General features: G+C 39.4%; 1 protein-coding gene across 1 annotated transcript; it reads right to left on the bottom strand.

Annotated features, from left to right (window-relative positions):
- Nucleotides 1–1,500: 1,500 nt before the first annotated feature.
- Nucleotides 1,501–15,337, bottom strand: MCHR2 (melanin concentrating hormone receptor 2). Its single transcript, XM_059699614.1, has 5 exons — nucleotides 15,156–15,337; nucleotides 12,509–12,718; nucleotides 8,519–8,713; nucleotides 3,582–3,701; nucleotides 1,501–1,816 (listed from the first exon to the last, which is right to left on the bottom strand). The coding sequence occupies exons 1-5, from the start codon at nucleotides 15,335–15,337 to the stop codon at nucleotides 1,501–1,503; spliced, it is 1,023 nt and encodes a 340-aa protein (XP_059555597.1).
- Nucleotides 15,338–17,470: the final 2,133 nt, after the last annotated feature.

Raw genomic sequence — 17,470 nt, 5'->3', positions numbered from 1 at the left:
ACCCTGTCTGTTGCACCTTAGAGAAGTGAGAATGAAGGCCCTTGGAATGATGGCCACGACACAGCTTTTGATCAAAATGATAAAGGAGCATCCAGCCTCTGGGTAGCTCTCCAGATCTCAATTACAGAACTAAAACACCTCAGATGTGACCTGCTTGTAGTTTTCACATTGTTTACACGACCTTTCATCCAGATATGCATTTAGGTCTACTTTGTTTCAAAGAACCCTCTAAAATACCTAGAACCAATAACATTGGGTTGAAAGTCAAGAGTCTCGACAATATATAAAAAATGGAGATTAGATTAAAAAAGTTGGTCTCTGTGGCTCTTATATTAAGGGCTGATGAAAAATCAGTTTCAGATGTCCTTGGAGCAAGCAGGTTTATGTATTTAGATGTAGGAGGTGGGTTTACAGATTTCATTCACAGAAAAAATAAAAAGCTTTACCTTTGTCAAGAATACAGGCTTTAAAAGCATTTTTTTCTTTCCTTACTATATCAAAGTGCATGTTTTATACAAACCAAAAGAGGAAAAGATCGATACATATAACATATGTGAACACCCACAAATTTAAGAGCTAATTACTTTTGTACCCTTGAACAAACATGTACTGTAACTCAAAAATTATGTAACTAAGTATATGTTAACATCCTGAAGAATATCGTTATTAAAATGGAGATACCAGTGTCTATAATTTGTAGGCATGAGAACAATGCTAAATGCAAAAGAATATGCTTAAAACTATCAACTAATATTTTGCAGAGTTTCTTTCCTTGTGGGGCTGTAGAAAAAAGCAACCCCCATATTCAAATTATTTAGTGGTTTCCTCCTTAATGATACGTACAGGTTGCCAAGGTAATGCAATAAAAAGACAAAAATAGGCAGACCTGGATTTCAGCCCAGCTCTTATGTAGTTGGGCAGCATTAGGCCTATCACTTAACCTTTCTGAGTTTAGTAAACTGAGGCAATACTTACTTCACAGGTTTGTTACATGTAATCTTATACATGGTAACTGTTATGCTAACAGGTAAAACTGAGTGTTGAAGACATTCGATTGTACCACATGAAATTGACATTTTTGTAGATAAAAAATGGCCAAATTTAAGTCTTCATTATAAGGTCATTCCCCCCGCCCCCACCCCCACCCCCCCGCCCAAACCTCAAGGGCACTGTTACAGTGAGACCAAAGTAGTGATGGCAAACTGAGATTCCTTGGTGAGTTTTTAGTCGATGATCATGGACGGCCACTTTTATCAGTGAGTAGTTTATAACATGCTGAAATAACACACATAACCATGGAGTTGGGTATCTTAGACTGTTCCATTCCCTACTCTCAAGTGCAGATACATATTTCATATCTTACTAAAGTTAGCACATTACACTCACTGCATTGAATGGTTACCCTTCTGTTCCATGCTACTAAGAGTCACCGTTTGCCCTTCTGATAATACCAATAACTTAGACAAGCCCGTTGAGGTGATTGATGATCTATACACGCTCCTAAAAGCTTGATTTCAAGGTGTTTTCCATGTTGTGGCTTTCCCTCTCAATCACTCTCCTTCGCAGTCCAGGCAGGCGTTTCTGGAAGTTTCCACTCAGCAGGATGTAGAGAAAAGGGTTAATGCTGCTGCTGGCATAGCTGAGACAGATGGAGAGGTAATAGGTCACATAGAAAGCCAGCGTGGGCTGCTGCATCTGTAAGTTCACCAGCTGGATGACGTGATAGGGGGCAGCACTTAGGACGAAGACTGCTACCAGCACCAGTACCATCTTTGTCAGCTTCATGACCCTCTGCCTTGGGACACAGGGATTGTAACTGCAAAGGCAACGTTAGGATAGAACGTAAAAAAACCCTGGAAACTGCAGGGCAATGGGGTCCTAGAACTTTCTGGACAGTAAAGAATGGATGCAGGGCAATATGAAGCTCCTTTTTATTCTTATTTGTTCAGAGCATTGTAAAAAGGTTTTGTCATTCCTGTTAAAATTTTCCCAAAGCTGGAAGATTTTAAGAAACAAAATAAATAGCATACTATTGCATTAAAGCCCAAAGTATCAAATACACGAGTTCATACTGATATAAATATATGATAGAATAAAATGAGAAAGAACAGCTGCCAGTGTCTTAATATTCCATTTTAACTTTCCCACCACCTCAACTCCCTGTGATACATCTAGGAGGTATTTTCCCCCTATAACTGTGGCTGCTTCCCTTTCCCATTCTAAATAGACCACCCTTGAAGAATGTAAAATTTCCAAAGAATTTCCAGCAATTTTAAGTGGGGAAAAAAATGTCGTGGGCCAATAGACCATTTAAACCTTTGGTTACCAAGGTTTGCCACAATTTTTGACCAATGGTGAATACATTGTTCACCTATTCTTTTTAAAAAAACCTTTATAGTGTCATATGTGGTAGGTGTGTGAAACCCAGGAATCTCGTCTTTTCAAAACAAATACAACAATCTAGTCTAAGAAGAAATTTTAATATTTTTTAACCCAACATGTTTTATAAAAACACTGATGTATGCATTTAAACAAATTTTTATGTACAGTTTCAAGTAGAGAATAATTTATATTTATTCATGTGGTTTTAGAGACAAGTATCTTTAAAGGTCTACCCTAGTTTATTGTCTTTATATAAGTCTTTGTTTTTATTTAGTTCTAATTAACATTGTCCTAAGTATTCAAATACTAATAAGATATTTCTACAAATTAAAAAACTAAAACAAAAATTTGAAGTTATACACATCATGTAGGATACTTACATATGTACACAAGTCTGTAAAATGTACAAGACATTTAAATAACACTGTCGATGACAAATATAAAATTATTCTTTAAATAGAATCTTGAGTTCTGCTTACACTTTTTAATGAAAATATTACCTCGATAATTTCAATGTTTATCACTGACAGACCCTCAAACATCTGATCCAGAACATGTCTTATTTTCAGAAAATGCCTCACATAGACATTAACGCCTATATATCTAAGTATAGTATGTGCCAAGTGATTGCTGTTTAAATTTCTGTTGTTGTTGCCTTAGGATCTCTGTATTGTTCTTTTTTTAACATACAAGATATTTTATTAACGTATTATTAATATCCATGATAAAATAAAGTAGTCTTACAGGATCTCAAATTCAAAACTTTGAATATTTGAAAAGCTGTTGTTGGGGGAAAATAATATTGAGAGGGACATGCAGAAAGTTTATATCATATCATTTTGATTACCCACTTTTAGGAACAAAACTAAATTAAATATGCTCTTGTATATTTCTGAAGGAGGACTATTTTAGTCTTAACCTTTTATTAGAAACAATGAAAGACAGGAAGAAAAAATTAATAAAACAGCTCCTTGGAGTACATTAGAACAAGGACTCAGATTCCAAGTACTTAACGGCAAGAGTTTAGCAAAATTTATTATTGTACTTATTCATAATGTTGATATTTTTAGCAATCAAAACAGAAACAAAAGAATAAAGGCAGAAATAGAAGATACAGTGAAAAGGGTAGTATTCTACAGCTTTAGAGAACCCATGCATTGTTCTTTTAATAAATCAAGAGAAATAAGGCAAACACTTACCATCCAGCATCCTTATTCTGTTGATACATCTCCCAAGTATAACATAAAATTAAAATATAGCACACCAAAATCAAAGGCAAAGGGAAAAAAAAAGTTGTTATCGTCAAATAAAGTGTGTACCTGTGAAATGAGAGAGAGAGAAGACATGCCTGTTACATTCACAATGCTTGGCACTGGCGTTTACAGTTAATGAGGCATAATTCTCTGATTTTTCAGGGCCCAGGAGGAAAGTCCTTGGGGAAAAGAATTAAGCATCTTTGGGTGCTTTCCCCATTGTTCATTGACACTGATGCTTATCTTTCCAGCAGCCAAGGCCAGCACTACTGAGTATGGAATGGGTAAGGATACTTATTATTATTATTATTATTATTATTATTATTATTATTAGTGTTATTAGCAATAACAGGCAATAGCAGATAGCATTTACTGTATATTAGGCCATGATCTGAGTGCTTTCGATATTTTAACCCACTGAATCTGTACAATGGCATTATTATCCATATTTTACAGAAGAAGAAACTAAGGCACAGAGGGGTTAAGTGGTTTGCTCAAGGTTAGCCAGCTAGTAAGTGGCAGAGGGGGGATTTGAACCCAGATGGACAGTTGAGCTGTACAGCCAGCCCATCCTTGTTGCCAAGGACTGAGATGGCCTCTCAAAGGGCCTATTGTAAAATCGCCAGTCTTTCCCTCAGTGCTTTGCCAGGGGGAAGTCTCAGGCAAGCCAATTCCAGTTTTGCACAGATGCCAAGTGTTGGTGAAGGGAGGCAGCTCAGGCTGGGTGGGTGTAGACAGAGGCAGAGAAAAGCAGAGAGGAGGGAGGGAGAGAGAGAGAGAGAGAGAGAGAGAGAGAGAGAGAGAGAGAGAGAGAGAAGAAAACCTGATACCAGAGGGACTCTGAGGTAGCACAGAAATTCCATTTCACTGTAAGGATTTAATTCTAGGAGAAACAACAGAGGCCAAAAACTCAGAATATCATTTATGATAACCAACCAAAAATAGAAGAAGCAGCTGTCAGTGCAAAACAATTAATCTTTTGTATTTCTTTGACACAGACCAAAGTCCTATAGTCAGATAGTGAGCCTCAGGTTGTGCTCTTCTTTTAGAGAGGTTGAGGTCCATATAACCTGCCAATGCCTGTAATTAAGTACCATTTCACCTTTAGACTGGCTGATAGTTTCTGTCTGTGTGTGCAGCCAATGCTGGTGGGAGAAATAACAGATAATCAATCCCATCAGTGTTGCAGTCCTCGGGAGCTTGCTGTTACTGGATTTGTGGCCTTGCAGACCCCCTACCTTCAGTCCTCTTGGCTTATGTCTATGCCCAAGCAACCCATCTGTTTAAAAGTGGTGGATGGGAAATGGTAAGAATTCCTTCTTTCTTACTGCAGTGTAGTATTCCATTGTGTAGATGTACCATAGTTTTTTAATTCATTCATCTGCTGATGTGCACTTAGGCTGTTTCCAAATCTTAGCTATGGTAAATTGTGCTGCTATGAACATAGGGGTGCATATATCCTTTCTGATTGGCGTTTCTAGTTTCTTGGGATATATTCATAGAAGTGGGATCCCTGGGTCAAATGGGAGTTCCATTTTTAGTTTTTTGAGGAAACTCCATACTGTTCTCCACAGTGGCTGCACCAGTCTGCATTCCCACCAGCAGTGCATGAGGGTTCCTTTTTCTCCGCATCCTCACCAGCTCTTGTCATTCTGACAGGTGTGAGATGGTACCACATTGTCATTTTGATTTACATCTCTCAGATGATTAGTGAATTTGAGTATGTTTTCATATGTCTCTTGGCCATCCTTATGTCCTCTTTCAAAAAGTATCTATTTAGGTCCGTTGCCCATTTTTTTGATTGGGTTCTTTAGCTTTCTTTTGTTAAGTTGTATGAGTTCCCTTAAATGTTGGAGATTAAAACCTTACCAGTGATAACATTGGCAAACATGTTCTCCCATGCAGTGGGCTTTCTTGTTGTTTTGTTGATGGTTTCTTTTGCTGTACAGAAGCTTTTTATTTTGATGTAATCCCATTTGTTTATTTTCTCTTTAGTTTCCATTGCCCTAGGAGCTGTATTGGTGAAGATATTGCTTCGGCATATGTCTGAGATTTTGCTGCCTGTGGATTCCTCTAATATTTTTATGGTTTCCCGTCTTATGTTTATCCATTTTGAGTTTATTTTTGTGTATGGTGTAAGTTGGTGGTTTAGTTTCATTTTTTTGCATGTGTCTGTCCAATTTTTCCAACACCATTTATTGAAGAGACTGTCTTGACTCCTTTGTATATTCTTGCCTCCTTTGTCAAATATTAATTGAGCATAGTTTTTTGGGTCAATTTCTGGGTTCTCTATTCTATTCCATTGGTCTATATGTCTGTTCTTGTGCCAGTACCAGGCAGTTTTGAGAACAGTGGCTTTGTAATACAGCTTGATATCTGGTATTGAGATCCCTCCTACTTTGTTCTTCTTTCTCAGCATTGCTGCAGCTATTTGGGGTCTTTTTTTTTTTATTCCAGATGAATTTTTGGAGAGTTCGTTCTAGGTCTGTGAAATATGCTGTTGATATTTTAATGGGGAGTGCATTGAATCTGTAGATTGCTTTGGGTAGTATGCACATTTTAATGATGTTGATTCTACCAATTCATGAACACGGTATGTTCTTCCATCTATCTCTTTTTTTAACGTCCTGTAGTTTTCCGAGTACAGGTCTTTTACCTCCTTAGTTAAGTTTATTCCTAGGTATTTTAATTGTTTTGGTGCAATGGTAAAACAATGGGATTGTTTTTTAAATCTCTCTTTCTGTAAGTTCACTATTGGTGTATAAAAATGCCATAGATTTCTTGGCATTAATTTTGTATCCTGCTACATTGCTGAATTCATTTATTAAGTCTAATAATTTTTTGATGGAGTCTTTAGGGTTTTCTATGTACAGTATCATGTCATCTGTTAATAATGGCAGTTTTACATCTTCTTTTCAAATTTGGATGCCTTTTATTTCTTCTTCTTGTCTAATTGCTATGGCTAGCACTTCCAGTATTATGTCGAACAGGAGTGGTGAAAGTGGGCATCCCTATCTCGTTCTTGTTCTTAGGTGAAATTGTTTTAGTTTTTGCCCATTGAGTATGATGTTAGCTGTCGCTTTGTCATATAAGGCTTTTATTATGTTGAGGTATGATCCCTCTATTCCCATTTTGATGAGGGTTTTTATCAAGAAAGGGTGTTGGATGGAACTGGAGGGCATGATGCTAAGTGAAATAAGCCAATCAGAGAAAGATAAATATTACATGATCTTAGTCATTTGTGGAATATAATGAACAACATAAACTGGTGAACAAAAACAGATCCAGAGACAAAGAAGCATCGATCAGACCATCAAACCTCAGAGGGAAGGTAGGGGAAGGGGTAAGGCAAGAGATCAACCAAAGGCCTTGTATGCATGCATATGGGCATGGCCAATGGACACAGACACCAGGGGGGTGAGGGCATGAGTAGGGGAGTGGGGGGCAGAGGGGGGATAAAGACTCACATATGTAATACCTTAATCAAGAAAGAAAAAAAAAAGAATAAAGTTTAGGATTTCTCTGAGAACCAGGGGAGTTCTAGTTGCTTCTGTGAATAGTAAAGCCAGTTTAAAAATTGCATATGTGTTGGACTCCAGAGGTATCTGTCAACAGTAAAACAGGATAATCCTCTGGGGAATATTTACATTTTCAAATAAGAAGCAAGGAAAGAAGATAATTAACTGAATTCACTAAGTACTTTAAGTGAATTGTATGTGATGGTGGCCCATAGCTAGAACAACTATTTGGACATCAGGGGTTGTTCCAACTCATATCTCCAGTTATATCAACATGCAAAACTGGCTTATAATGTTTTGAATGTTTTACAAAATAAATTCCTTATTTTGTAAATTCCTCACCAAAAAAAAAAAAAAAAAAAGTGCTGGATGGGAAAAGGAACCCGCCATATTGGCTTGAGATAGTGTATGGATGTATATAAAATGCACCTAGCACAGTATCTTGTGCTTAGTAAGTGATCAAAAAATGTTTTGTCATAGACTTCAATGCTATGTTAAAAATTTCAAATAAAAACTTTTTTGACTTTTTCTTTTCAAATTAAAACGTAAGAAATGCCTGTGTTGGTGTCTGCATTAGTTATATACAGCTGTTGTAACACATTACCACAAACTGGGTAGATTAAATAGACAGAAATGAATTGTCTTACAGAACTGGAGGCCAAGGGTCTGAGATCAAGGTGTCAGCAGGGCTGGTTCCTTTTGGAGGCTCTGAGGGAAAATCTGCTCCCTGCTTCTCTCCTGGCCTCTGGTGGGTTCTGGCAATCCTTGGGATTCCTTGACTTGTAGACACATTCCCCCAATCTCTGTCTCTTTGTTCACAGATGTTCTTTCTCTCTGTGTATCTTCAAGTCTTCCTATCCTTATCAGGACACCAGTCCCTGGCTAGGGGGCCCACCTTAATCCAGTATGACCTCATCTTCACTTGACATATCTACAAGGACCTTACTTCTAAATAAGGTCACATTCATAGATGCTGAGGGCAATATATCTTTTGGGGGGGACACAACTCAACCAAACTCCATCTAAATATTAATAAGGTTTGCGTCTCAGGAACTCTGAGACCCTTTTTGAAATTCTGTCCCTCTCTTGATCGCTGTGTTTCTGCTGTGTCTGGCTGCCAGGGGTCTTTAAAATCCATATTTAGATATATTTGTGCCCACTAAAGTTACATGACTAAACTCAAAATCTTTTTCTAAAGGTTACCCTCTCTTAGAAATCAGACGATCAACTTGATTATGGAAGGCAGGCAACTAAGTGGGGAGACTGTCGGGGAGAGGATCCCCAAGGACACGGCATGCAGACAGCGAGGCTGAAGCACTTCATAACTTAATTCAACTCCATTTTTCTTAAGTTGTAACAACCTACCGGAGCACATGGTCAGGGGATGCTAAATCAAAAGCACAACTCTCCACGCCGTCTTCAAACGTGATGACCTTTGAGTAGACCCAGACAGGCAACGCCAGGATAAAGGAAGCTGCCCAGAGGCCCAAATTGATGCGGATGGTCTTGTACCTCGTTCTCCAACTTGTAAATCGAAATGGTTGGACGAGAGCCAAGTACCTGCAAAGCCAGTTAAAAAGGGTTTGGGAATAATCAATAAAAGCACTGAGCTCCAACAATGAATGGTTCATGACAAGAGTAAATTATTAGTATTATCATTCTCCCTGAAGCATACCGCTATCAGGGTAAAAGAAAGCTATAGTATTTTTTAAGGCTGGCTGGTACCTATACAGAAAACAACTCTTGACCCTACAAGTCTGAATAGACCACTCTCTGAAATAGCTGTCACTTCCACAAACACACTGAAGAGGGTAAAATTCTGCCCTGCCAACTCTCTCTTTACAAAGGTGCTTTCCTTGTAGATGAGGCTCCTTAAACTTGGTCTCTGAACAGGGATTTTCCCCGGGGAGGCAGGGGCCCTCTGACCCTTTGGATTGACTGATGTAGAGGCAGGAAGAGGGAAGTGCACTGGCTGGAGGGAGAGGTTCGGGCCATGGGACAGGCATTTTGCTCAGATAGCTTTTCAGTAGAGTCCCCAGGTACTTTGGGGGTTTAGTTCAGATAAATCACAGCAAGGATAAACAAAATGACTAGTGTAGACAATTGCAAATTCCTCAGGGAACTTAGGCTGCAGGCTTGAGGGGGAAATGGGCTCATTTTATGTAGAAGTCTTTTTCTTCTTTCTTTTCTTTTTTTCCATTTTTGATCCAGAAAAAAAGGGTAATCATTAATCAAACTTGAAATCCTGATATATCAAACATATTTAGTTCCCTAGCAAATCCAAGGAGAATTTTTAAGAGTCAACTAAAAGCTAAAGGATGAAAAACGTGTTCAGACCTGGAATCAAAGGTATTTAAAAAAGCAGAGTTTTGCTGGGGGTAGAGGTTGTAGAGTAAGAGGTTCACAGAAGAGGTACAATGAAAGGAAAAGCCAATACTCTCCTTATTCAGAGTACAGTGTATCAAGCAGGTTTTATTATCTCAAAGAACGGTGTTGTGGTTGGGAAGGCCTGTACTCTAGGTCGCTTTTCTGCAGAGGCCTGCCCTGTGCAGGGCCCTCTCTCTAGTGTTGGGACCCTGGCAAGCTGGCCAGGCTTCACTCAAGGCACTGTCAGCATTGGCTGGCATCAGATGAATTATCCAGACCTACATAGTACACTGACTGAAAAATGTGATGTTAATTATGACTTGAGAAATACACTCTGTATTTGGAGAATTCTTTTGCAGAAAAGCAGCAAGATATAAAAAATGCATCAAACATTACTATTACTATTCATGTCTGAATAATAATCCAGCCTTGCCATTGCTTTGTTCATCCATCGGAAGAACTACTCATAACTTCCCCACGTCAAGGGCCCACTTGGACAAGCAAAAGGGTCAGAGCTCAGGAAGAAGTCCTGGATGGACCCAGGAAATTTAACACAGCCCTCAAGACTGATGGTCATTCATTCATTCATCAATGTTTTTTGAGCCCCCACTTGCCAGGCACTGTTACACGGACACTTGGGATATATCATTGATCAAACCTGCACTTGTGGAATTTATATTTGAGGGGTAGGGGGAAGCTAGACAATAACAACAACAACAACAACAACAACAACAACAACAACAACACACACCCACACACACTAAATTAGACTATGTGATTTATTTGGAGCAAGGGAGATCAGAGCAAGGAGGATCAAGTGTGCTGGAATTGGGTTGGGTGGGACGAATGTGGATCGAGATTTTAGGTGGGTTGCTCTCAGACAATTCCTGTTGTGTGTGTTACTGTTGTCTTTTAGGACTTGCTTGTGATTGGGGAAGACCTGATGTGCAAGTCTTGGCATCTGGATGATGCAGGGCTCATCCTGGCTTGCATATTTCTGAAAGAGGTCAGATGGTGAGATAATTATAAGCCACCTGCCAACTTTAGAGACAGCCTGGGTCTGACCTGGGCCCCCACCACTCATTGGCCCTGTAAGTGCTCACCATCACTCTCATCTTCTCAAATAACATTAGCTTACATGGTTGGTGACATGGCTGTGGCACACTCCAGAGCACAGGAGAATACATCGCTAATGATGTAAAATGGCAGCATTTGCATTAACCAGATAATGATGAGTGTAAAAGATGGTCTTCCTGGTACAGGGATATTTCCTTATATCTGTGTAGGAGTCCATATCTACTCCACTGATTCCATTAGGCTGCTAGGTAATAGAAAGAGTGTGTGAGACTTTGAACATACAGGAAATAGCCCTGACAGGGAGTGAGGAGACCCACTTCAGTTCTCAGCTCTGTCATGGACTCCCTCTGTGCCCTTTGCAAACATCCTCACTTCTTGGGGCCACAGCTTCCTTATTGCAAGAATCATGGGGGCATTCATTCTAGTTTGCAACTTTCCATGATTTTGAAATCCTTTTATATTGTAACTAGAGGCCTGGTGCACAAAAATTTGTGCACTCGGAGGGGAGGGGGGGTCCCTCAGCCCGGCCTGTGTCCTCTCGCAGTCTGGGCCCCCTTGGGAGATAACGACCTGCTGGCTTAGGCCTGCTCCCGGGTGGCAGAGGGCAGGCCCAATCCCTAGGTGCAGCCCCTGGTCGGGCTCAGAGCAGGGCCGATTGGGAAGTTGGGGCGCCGCCCCTTGTCATGCACAGAGGAGGGCGATTGGGAGGTTGTGATGCCACCCTCAGTCACGCTCAGGGTAGGGCCGATTGGGGGGTTGGGGCGCCGCCACTCTCACACTCAGGGCAGGGCCGATGGGGAGGTTATGGCTCTACCCTGTCACACACAGAGCAGGGCCGATCAGGGGGTTGGGGCACCGCACCCTGTCACACACAGAGCTGCAGGGCGATCAGGGGGTTGGGGAGCTCCCCCCTATCAGGCACAGAGCAGGGCTGATCAGGGGGTTTGGGCGCTGCTCCCTGTCACGCTGATCCCAGTGCCTGGAGGCCTCGTGGCTCCGCTGATCCCGGTGCTGGGAGGCATATTACCCTTTTACTATATAGGATAGAGGCCTGGTGCATGGGTGGGGCTGGCTGGTTTGCCCTGAAGGGTGTCCTGGATCAGGGTGGGGGTCCCCACTGGGGTGCCTGGCCAGCATGGGTGAGGGGATGATGGCTGTTTTCAGCTGGTCACACACCCTTCAGGGTGGGGGTCCCCACTGGGGTGCCTGGCCAGTCTGGGTGAGGGGCTGAGGGCTATTTTCAGGATGGCGAGTGACTGAAGCTCCCAACCGCTCTTTTTTTTCTTTTCTTTTTTAATTTTATTCTGGGCCAGCTTTAGCTTTGAGGCTTGGCTCCGGCTCTTAGGCCTCCACTGCTGAAAGTAGGTTTCTGGCCTTTGCTTACAATGTTGCGATCCGGCTGGCTGAAGCCCGGTGAGTAAAGCAGGTTTCTGGGATTTTGTTTAGCTTCTATATTTGTTACATAGTTGCTTAGAGTTGCAGCTCAGAGGCCTGCAGTGGCAGGTGGGGAACGTTGGAGTCCTCTGTCACTGAAGCAAGCAAGCCTCATGTTAGTTTCAAGCTGCCTGGCTGCCAGCCGCCATCTTGGCTGGCAGTTAATTTGCATATTGCCCTGATTAGCCAATGGGAAGGGTAGCGGTCGTACACCAATAACCATGTTTCTCTCTTATTAGATAGGATGAGTTGTAAATAAAACTGAAGTAAAAAAGAATGATTGGAAAAAAGATTTTAGTGTTTTAAGCTTTCCATTAAAATAGACTTCTGTGAAAATGGGAACAAATATTCTTACGTAATCAGTTCCACAATAAGGAAGAGAAGCCTTGCTGTTATATACCAGCTCCAATGTTGCTTAAAGTATGAAGCACAGGCACCTCTGAATTATGTTAGATATTTCAGAGTCTCTTCACTTACCTGTCCACACTCATTACAGTCATGATGGCACTACAGGCAAACTGATTGCAGGTATCCAGGGATGTAATGATGGTGCAGAGAGGCCCCCCAAATACCCACTCCCCTCCCCGGGCCCACTGGTGAATAAGAAAGGGCATTCCGACGATATGGACCAGATCAGCCACAGCCAGGTTGCAGATGTAAATGTCAGGAATAGTTTTTTTCCTCGACCTGAAAGAAATGAACAGAAAGTGAAGACTGACATCCAAAGTATGCACCTTCTTCAATGTATGTCACCTGTTACAAATTTTCAATGGCCAAAATGGATTTTAAAAGTTAAAGGGAAACTTATATAAATGTACATATAAATGCCTAGTATATTTAAACAGTTTGAACTATATGCCTGAGACCTAACTGCAGTGGTTTAAAAATGTGTCTGTAAATTCTTAGATATTGCTTCCAAAACATGGAGCCTAATTCCCTCTTTTTGAGTGCGGTTGCACTTAGTAACTCATTTTTAACAAATAGTATATGGTGGAAGTGACAGTGTGTGACATTTTAAAATTAGGACATAAAAGCTTTGTGGAGTTTTCTCCTTGCTCTCTCTTGGATCATTTTCTCTGGGGAAGCCAGCTGCCATCTTGTGAGAATACTCAAGTAACTCTATGGAGATGTCCACCTGGAGAGGAATTGAGGCCTCCTGCAACAACCAGCACCAACTATCCGGGTGCATGAGTGGGCTGCTTTGAAAGTTGATACTCCAGCCCCAGCCAAGATGACTGTTGCCCTAGAGCAATGGTCGGCAAACTCATTAGTCAACAGAGCCAAATATCAACAGTACAATGATTGAAATGTCTTTTGAGAGCCAAATTTTTTAAACTTAAACTATATAGGTAGGTACATTGTTATTAACTTAATTAGGGAACTCCTAAGCTGGCCTTTGCTAAAAACGTCCTCAATCTGATTGAGGTACGTTCGCTGAGGTCGACCCCTTCCAACTCTCCCATCCACACTCATCTTGTACACTTGTTTTGTCTATCTCCTTTCGTTCATCCTCTCTATATGTCCAAACCATCTCAACGTACCTTTCTCAATCCTCAACACTACATCTTCTTTCACTCCACAACATTTCCTAAAATTAACTTAATAAACTTTACTTAAAGTTTTAAGTCAACTTCGCACTGTACGTGCGCGCCAGCACGTGGTATTTTGTGGAAGAGCCACACTAAAGGGGCCAAAGAGCCGCATGTGGCTCGCGAGCCACGGTTTGCTGACCACTGCCCTAGAGGACAGCCTGACTGCAAATTCATGGAAACAGTAGAGGGGTGGGTCAAAGGGAACTGCTAGTTTGATTTAAGCTGGGTCGGGTGGGGCGCTGGGGGGGAGAAGAGGCCTCATTTTGAGCATTTTCCCTTCTTAGCAGCTTGTATTCCACCATTTGACCATTAGTATTCCTTCAGGTTAATACACTGTCCCTGTTGTCATCTCTGTGTAAAATGTAGGCACCATTGGGAGGGTTAAAAAGTAAGGTGTCTCTGTAAATTATGATTTAGTGTGAATTAGTTGCCTTGACAGGGAGTTGAAGGCAGGGAATGGCAGAGCGGGAACTTTTTATTTATTGGGAGACAGGCCATTCCTGTTCTCTTCGAGTGGCCTGTTGGTAGATGGAAGAAAGATGTGTTCAAGACATGGAGGGGGGGACTCAATGGAGGAAAATGTCATTTCCTTTATTGAAATAGTTTCCCAGGGCCCACCGTGGCTGTGGAGAATAATTGAGTAAAGGGACTGAGTTCATTAGAGTCTCCTTGAAGAATAAAAGGGGAAATATGTTATAATTGTCTCAATTTTCCTCCTACACTTTCTAATTTGGTTTCCTTTGACCTGCTCTAAGTTTAAAGTATAATAGACTGGTGATGATCTGGTCTCACTACTTTATAGTCACCCTCCTAATGCATCTACCACCTCTTACTTTACAAAAAAGTCATATAGAACATCTTATTCTGGAGACTCCATCTTGCTTAAGCCTTTTTTTTTTTTTGGTATATATGTTTCATATATGCTTTTAGTCTTCCTTTGGCAAAGTCATATGTTGGTTCACTGCTTGCTTCCCAGGGTTGCTATGTCTCTCATTTGGCCTATTCAGGGTGGTCAGTGTTGAGGGGGACAGCCCCCTGTCTGACTGCTTAAGTCTGTGGGGATCAAGTAGAGTCTTTCTCTTGCCCAAGTGAGTGAGAGTCTTTTTACCAGCCAAACCAGCTCAGTTTCTTAGAATATGTCTTATTGCTAGAAAATAAAATGGTTGCCTCACAGTTTCAACCCCTGCCTGGGCTCAACCTCCAGAGTTTCTGAGTTTCATTGTTCTGGGGTGAAATTGTAGATTAAGATTCTTAAAAGCTCCTCATTGATTCTAATATGTAGCTAAGATTGAGAATCATAGCTCTAAAAATTCATTAACTCAGCAGTAAGCATTGGCCTAGGTCTTTTCATCCTGAGACCTGCAACTCAGATGTTATTAATACATGATAAAAAAATCTGTAGAATCTTTTTTAATTATCTTAAGCACATATTCCAAAACCTGATTTCACTAAGAAAAATCCTCCAAGAGAAAAGGATTCACTTAGGGAGTACAGAATGTCCCTACACTGTGGGAAAGAAGAAGAAGCCTTACCTTACTATAGTGAATACAATTAGGATGTTGCCAACCAGTCCCATTGAGCAGATAAGCCCAACCATGGAAGGGAGGATGACTGTATCCACAATGCTGAGGGATTGATAAGCAAGCTCTTTATTCCAGGATTTGTTCAAAAGTTCAGCAGAGGTGTTCCAACAGGAAGAGTGAAGTGAATTCATTGTTCATGAACTTCCAGTGGTTAAAGCTGTGAGGAATAGGAAGTGCAGTTCCCTCAATATAGATTTTCTTTAACTTAATTAAAAAATATTTATTGGGGCCTTTTTTGAATCAAGACCCCAATATAACAGAAGATTACAGGGTGAATATAATGAAAAAGTTAGAGAGATCTGCTGTATAACACTGTGCTTATTCAACATTCAGCATTGTATTGTTCACTTAAAAATTCCTTAAAGAGATTGGTCTCATTATATATATACAGAATAAAAAAAAGTATGTAAGAGAGGACAAAATTCATGTTTGAGAAATGAGGTGAGTAGATGTTTCATGTTTTGGATGAAATGTTTTAGTAAATGGTTTATTGGGAAAATATGTTCACAAAGAATAAAAAGTAACATGAAAACTGAAAAAAAAAGAGATATCATTAAGATAGTGAAAAGGCAAGACTCACAGGATACGTCTAAGACATATAACCAACAAAAGGAGAGGCTTCTATTCAAAATATATAAAATATGTATACAAACCAATGAGAAAAATAGAGATAAGTCAACAGAAAAATATCAAGAGACTTAAATTGGCATTTATAAAACAGGTATCTAATGGTAAATAAACATTTTATTTATTTTTTTTGTGTCCATGAGTTATGCACATATGCATTCAGGTCTTTGGTTGACTTTATAAGGCATTCAATATCATTGGTGATAAGGAAAAGGCAAATTAAAACCACAATGGGGTATCCATACAAACCTATCAAATTGGTAAAAAATGTCAAGTCTGGGATTTTCAAGTGTCAGTAAAGGTACAGAATCACAGAAACTTCCACTACTGGTGAGAATATAAGTTAATGCACCACTGTGGAAATCAGGGAGGTGTTATTTATTAAAGTTGAATAGATGAATATTATCTGATGACCCAGAAACTTCTCCATAGGTGGGATATATGTAGACATAGATATATGTCTATATATACCATGTTTATATATACCAGGAGAAGTACTCCAGAAATGTTCACAGACATATTTATTTTATGTATTTTAAACAGAAAATAGTCAAGATGCTCATTTACAATGGGATGGATAAAAAGATTGTGATATAGTCACACAGTGAAATATTGCACAGCACTAGAAAGAAACAGACTGTAATTATATACAATAACATGGATGGATCTAATAACTTAAGGTTGAGCAAAAAGCAAAAATTCATACAGTATGATTCAACTTATATAGAATTAAAAATATGGGAAAAACTAAACTATAGTATTAGGGATACATATAATAATGGTAAATATATAAAGAATAATAAAGAAGTGATAACTGAAAAAGTCAGATTGATGATCACCTCTACAGAGAGGGTTTTATATATGACTCTTCAGGTTATTTTAACAGTAAAGATAGTTTTTAAAAACAGTCTAACATCTGACCATATGGTTTCAAAGCAAAAATCTAAATTTTTGTTTTTTCTTCTTTATTAATACTTATCTCACTCTTAATTTCTACTGTTCTCTTTTACTTTTCTATTCAGTTAATTCAAACTTTAAAAATCAGCTAATATAAATGTTAACTTTGATCATGTTTCTGTTATGTTGCAACTTGATGCCAAAATGTATGCAAAAATTTAGCAAAAGAGCCATTCTCAGGCAAAACAGCTATATATATGTGACTGACTGAACTCACTGAAGAATTTCACACAGAGAAAGATATTTACAGTTAGTCACCTCATGTTGTTTTAAAAACAACAAATGTGGGTGCTTTAAGAAGTCAAGATGATTCATTATTTTAATTTTTGTTCTGTTATTTGGATCATGAAAAACCAATGTTTAAGAGAGATTTGGGGGATATACAAAAATCTAGAGTTTAAGATACAGTATATGAAAATTAATTTTTATGACAATTTTTTTAAGTTACCACAAATTTAAAAAAGAAAATATGGATTATGTATTCAAATTAATAGGTTTGGAGGATATATGTATTTTTGGAAATAATTATTTAAGTTTAAGACATAGGCAAAACTTCCCCAATGAATTATATATGGCAATATTCATTACATCCTACATCATTTATATATTTCAATATTTCTTCTCCAAGTATAACCTACAGGAATACGACTCCCCAAGTTTTAGCCAATAGTCATGCTTAA

This window comes from Myotis daubentonii, chromosome 6, assembly GCF_963259705.1.
Source record: "Myotis daubentonii chromosome 6, mMyoDau2.1, whole genome shotgun sequence".
Classification (NCBI taxonomy): domain Eukaryota; kingdom Metazoa; phylum Chordata; class Mammalia; order Chiroptera; family Vespertilionidae; genus Myotis; species Myotis daubentonii.
The sequence above is the reverse complement of the archived record's forward strand: the minus strand, read 5'-3'. Positions and strand labels throughout refer to the sequence as shown.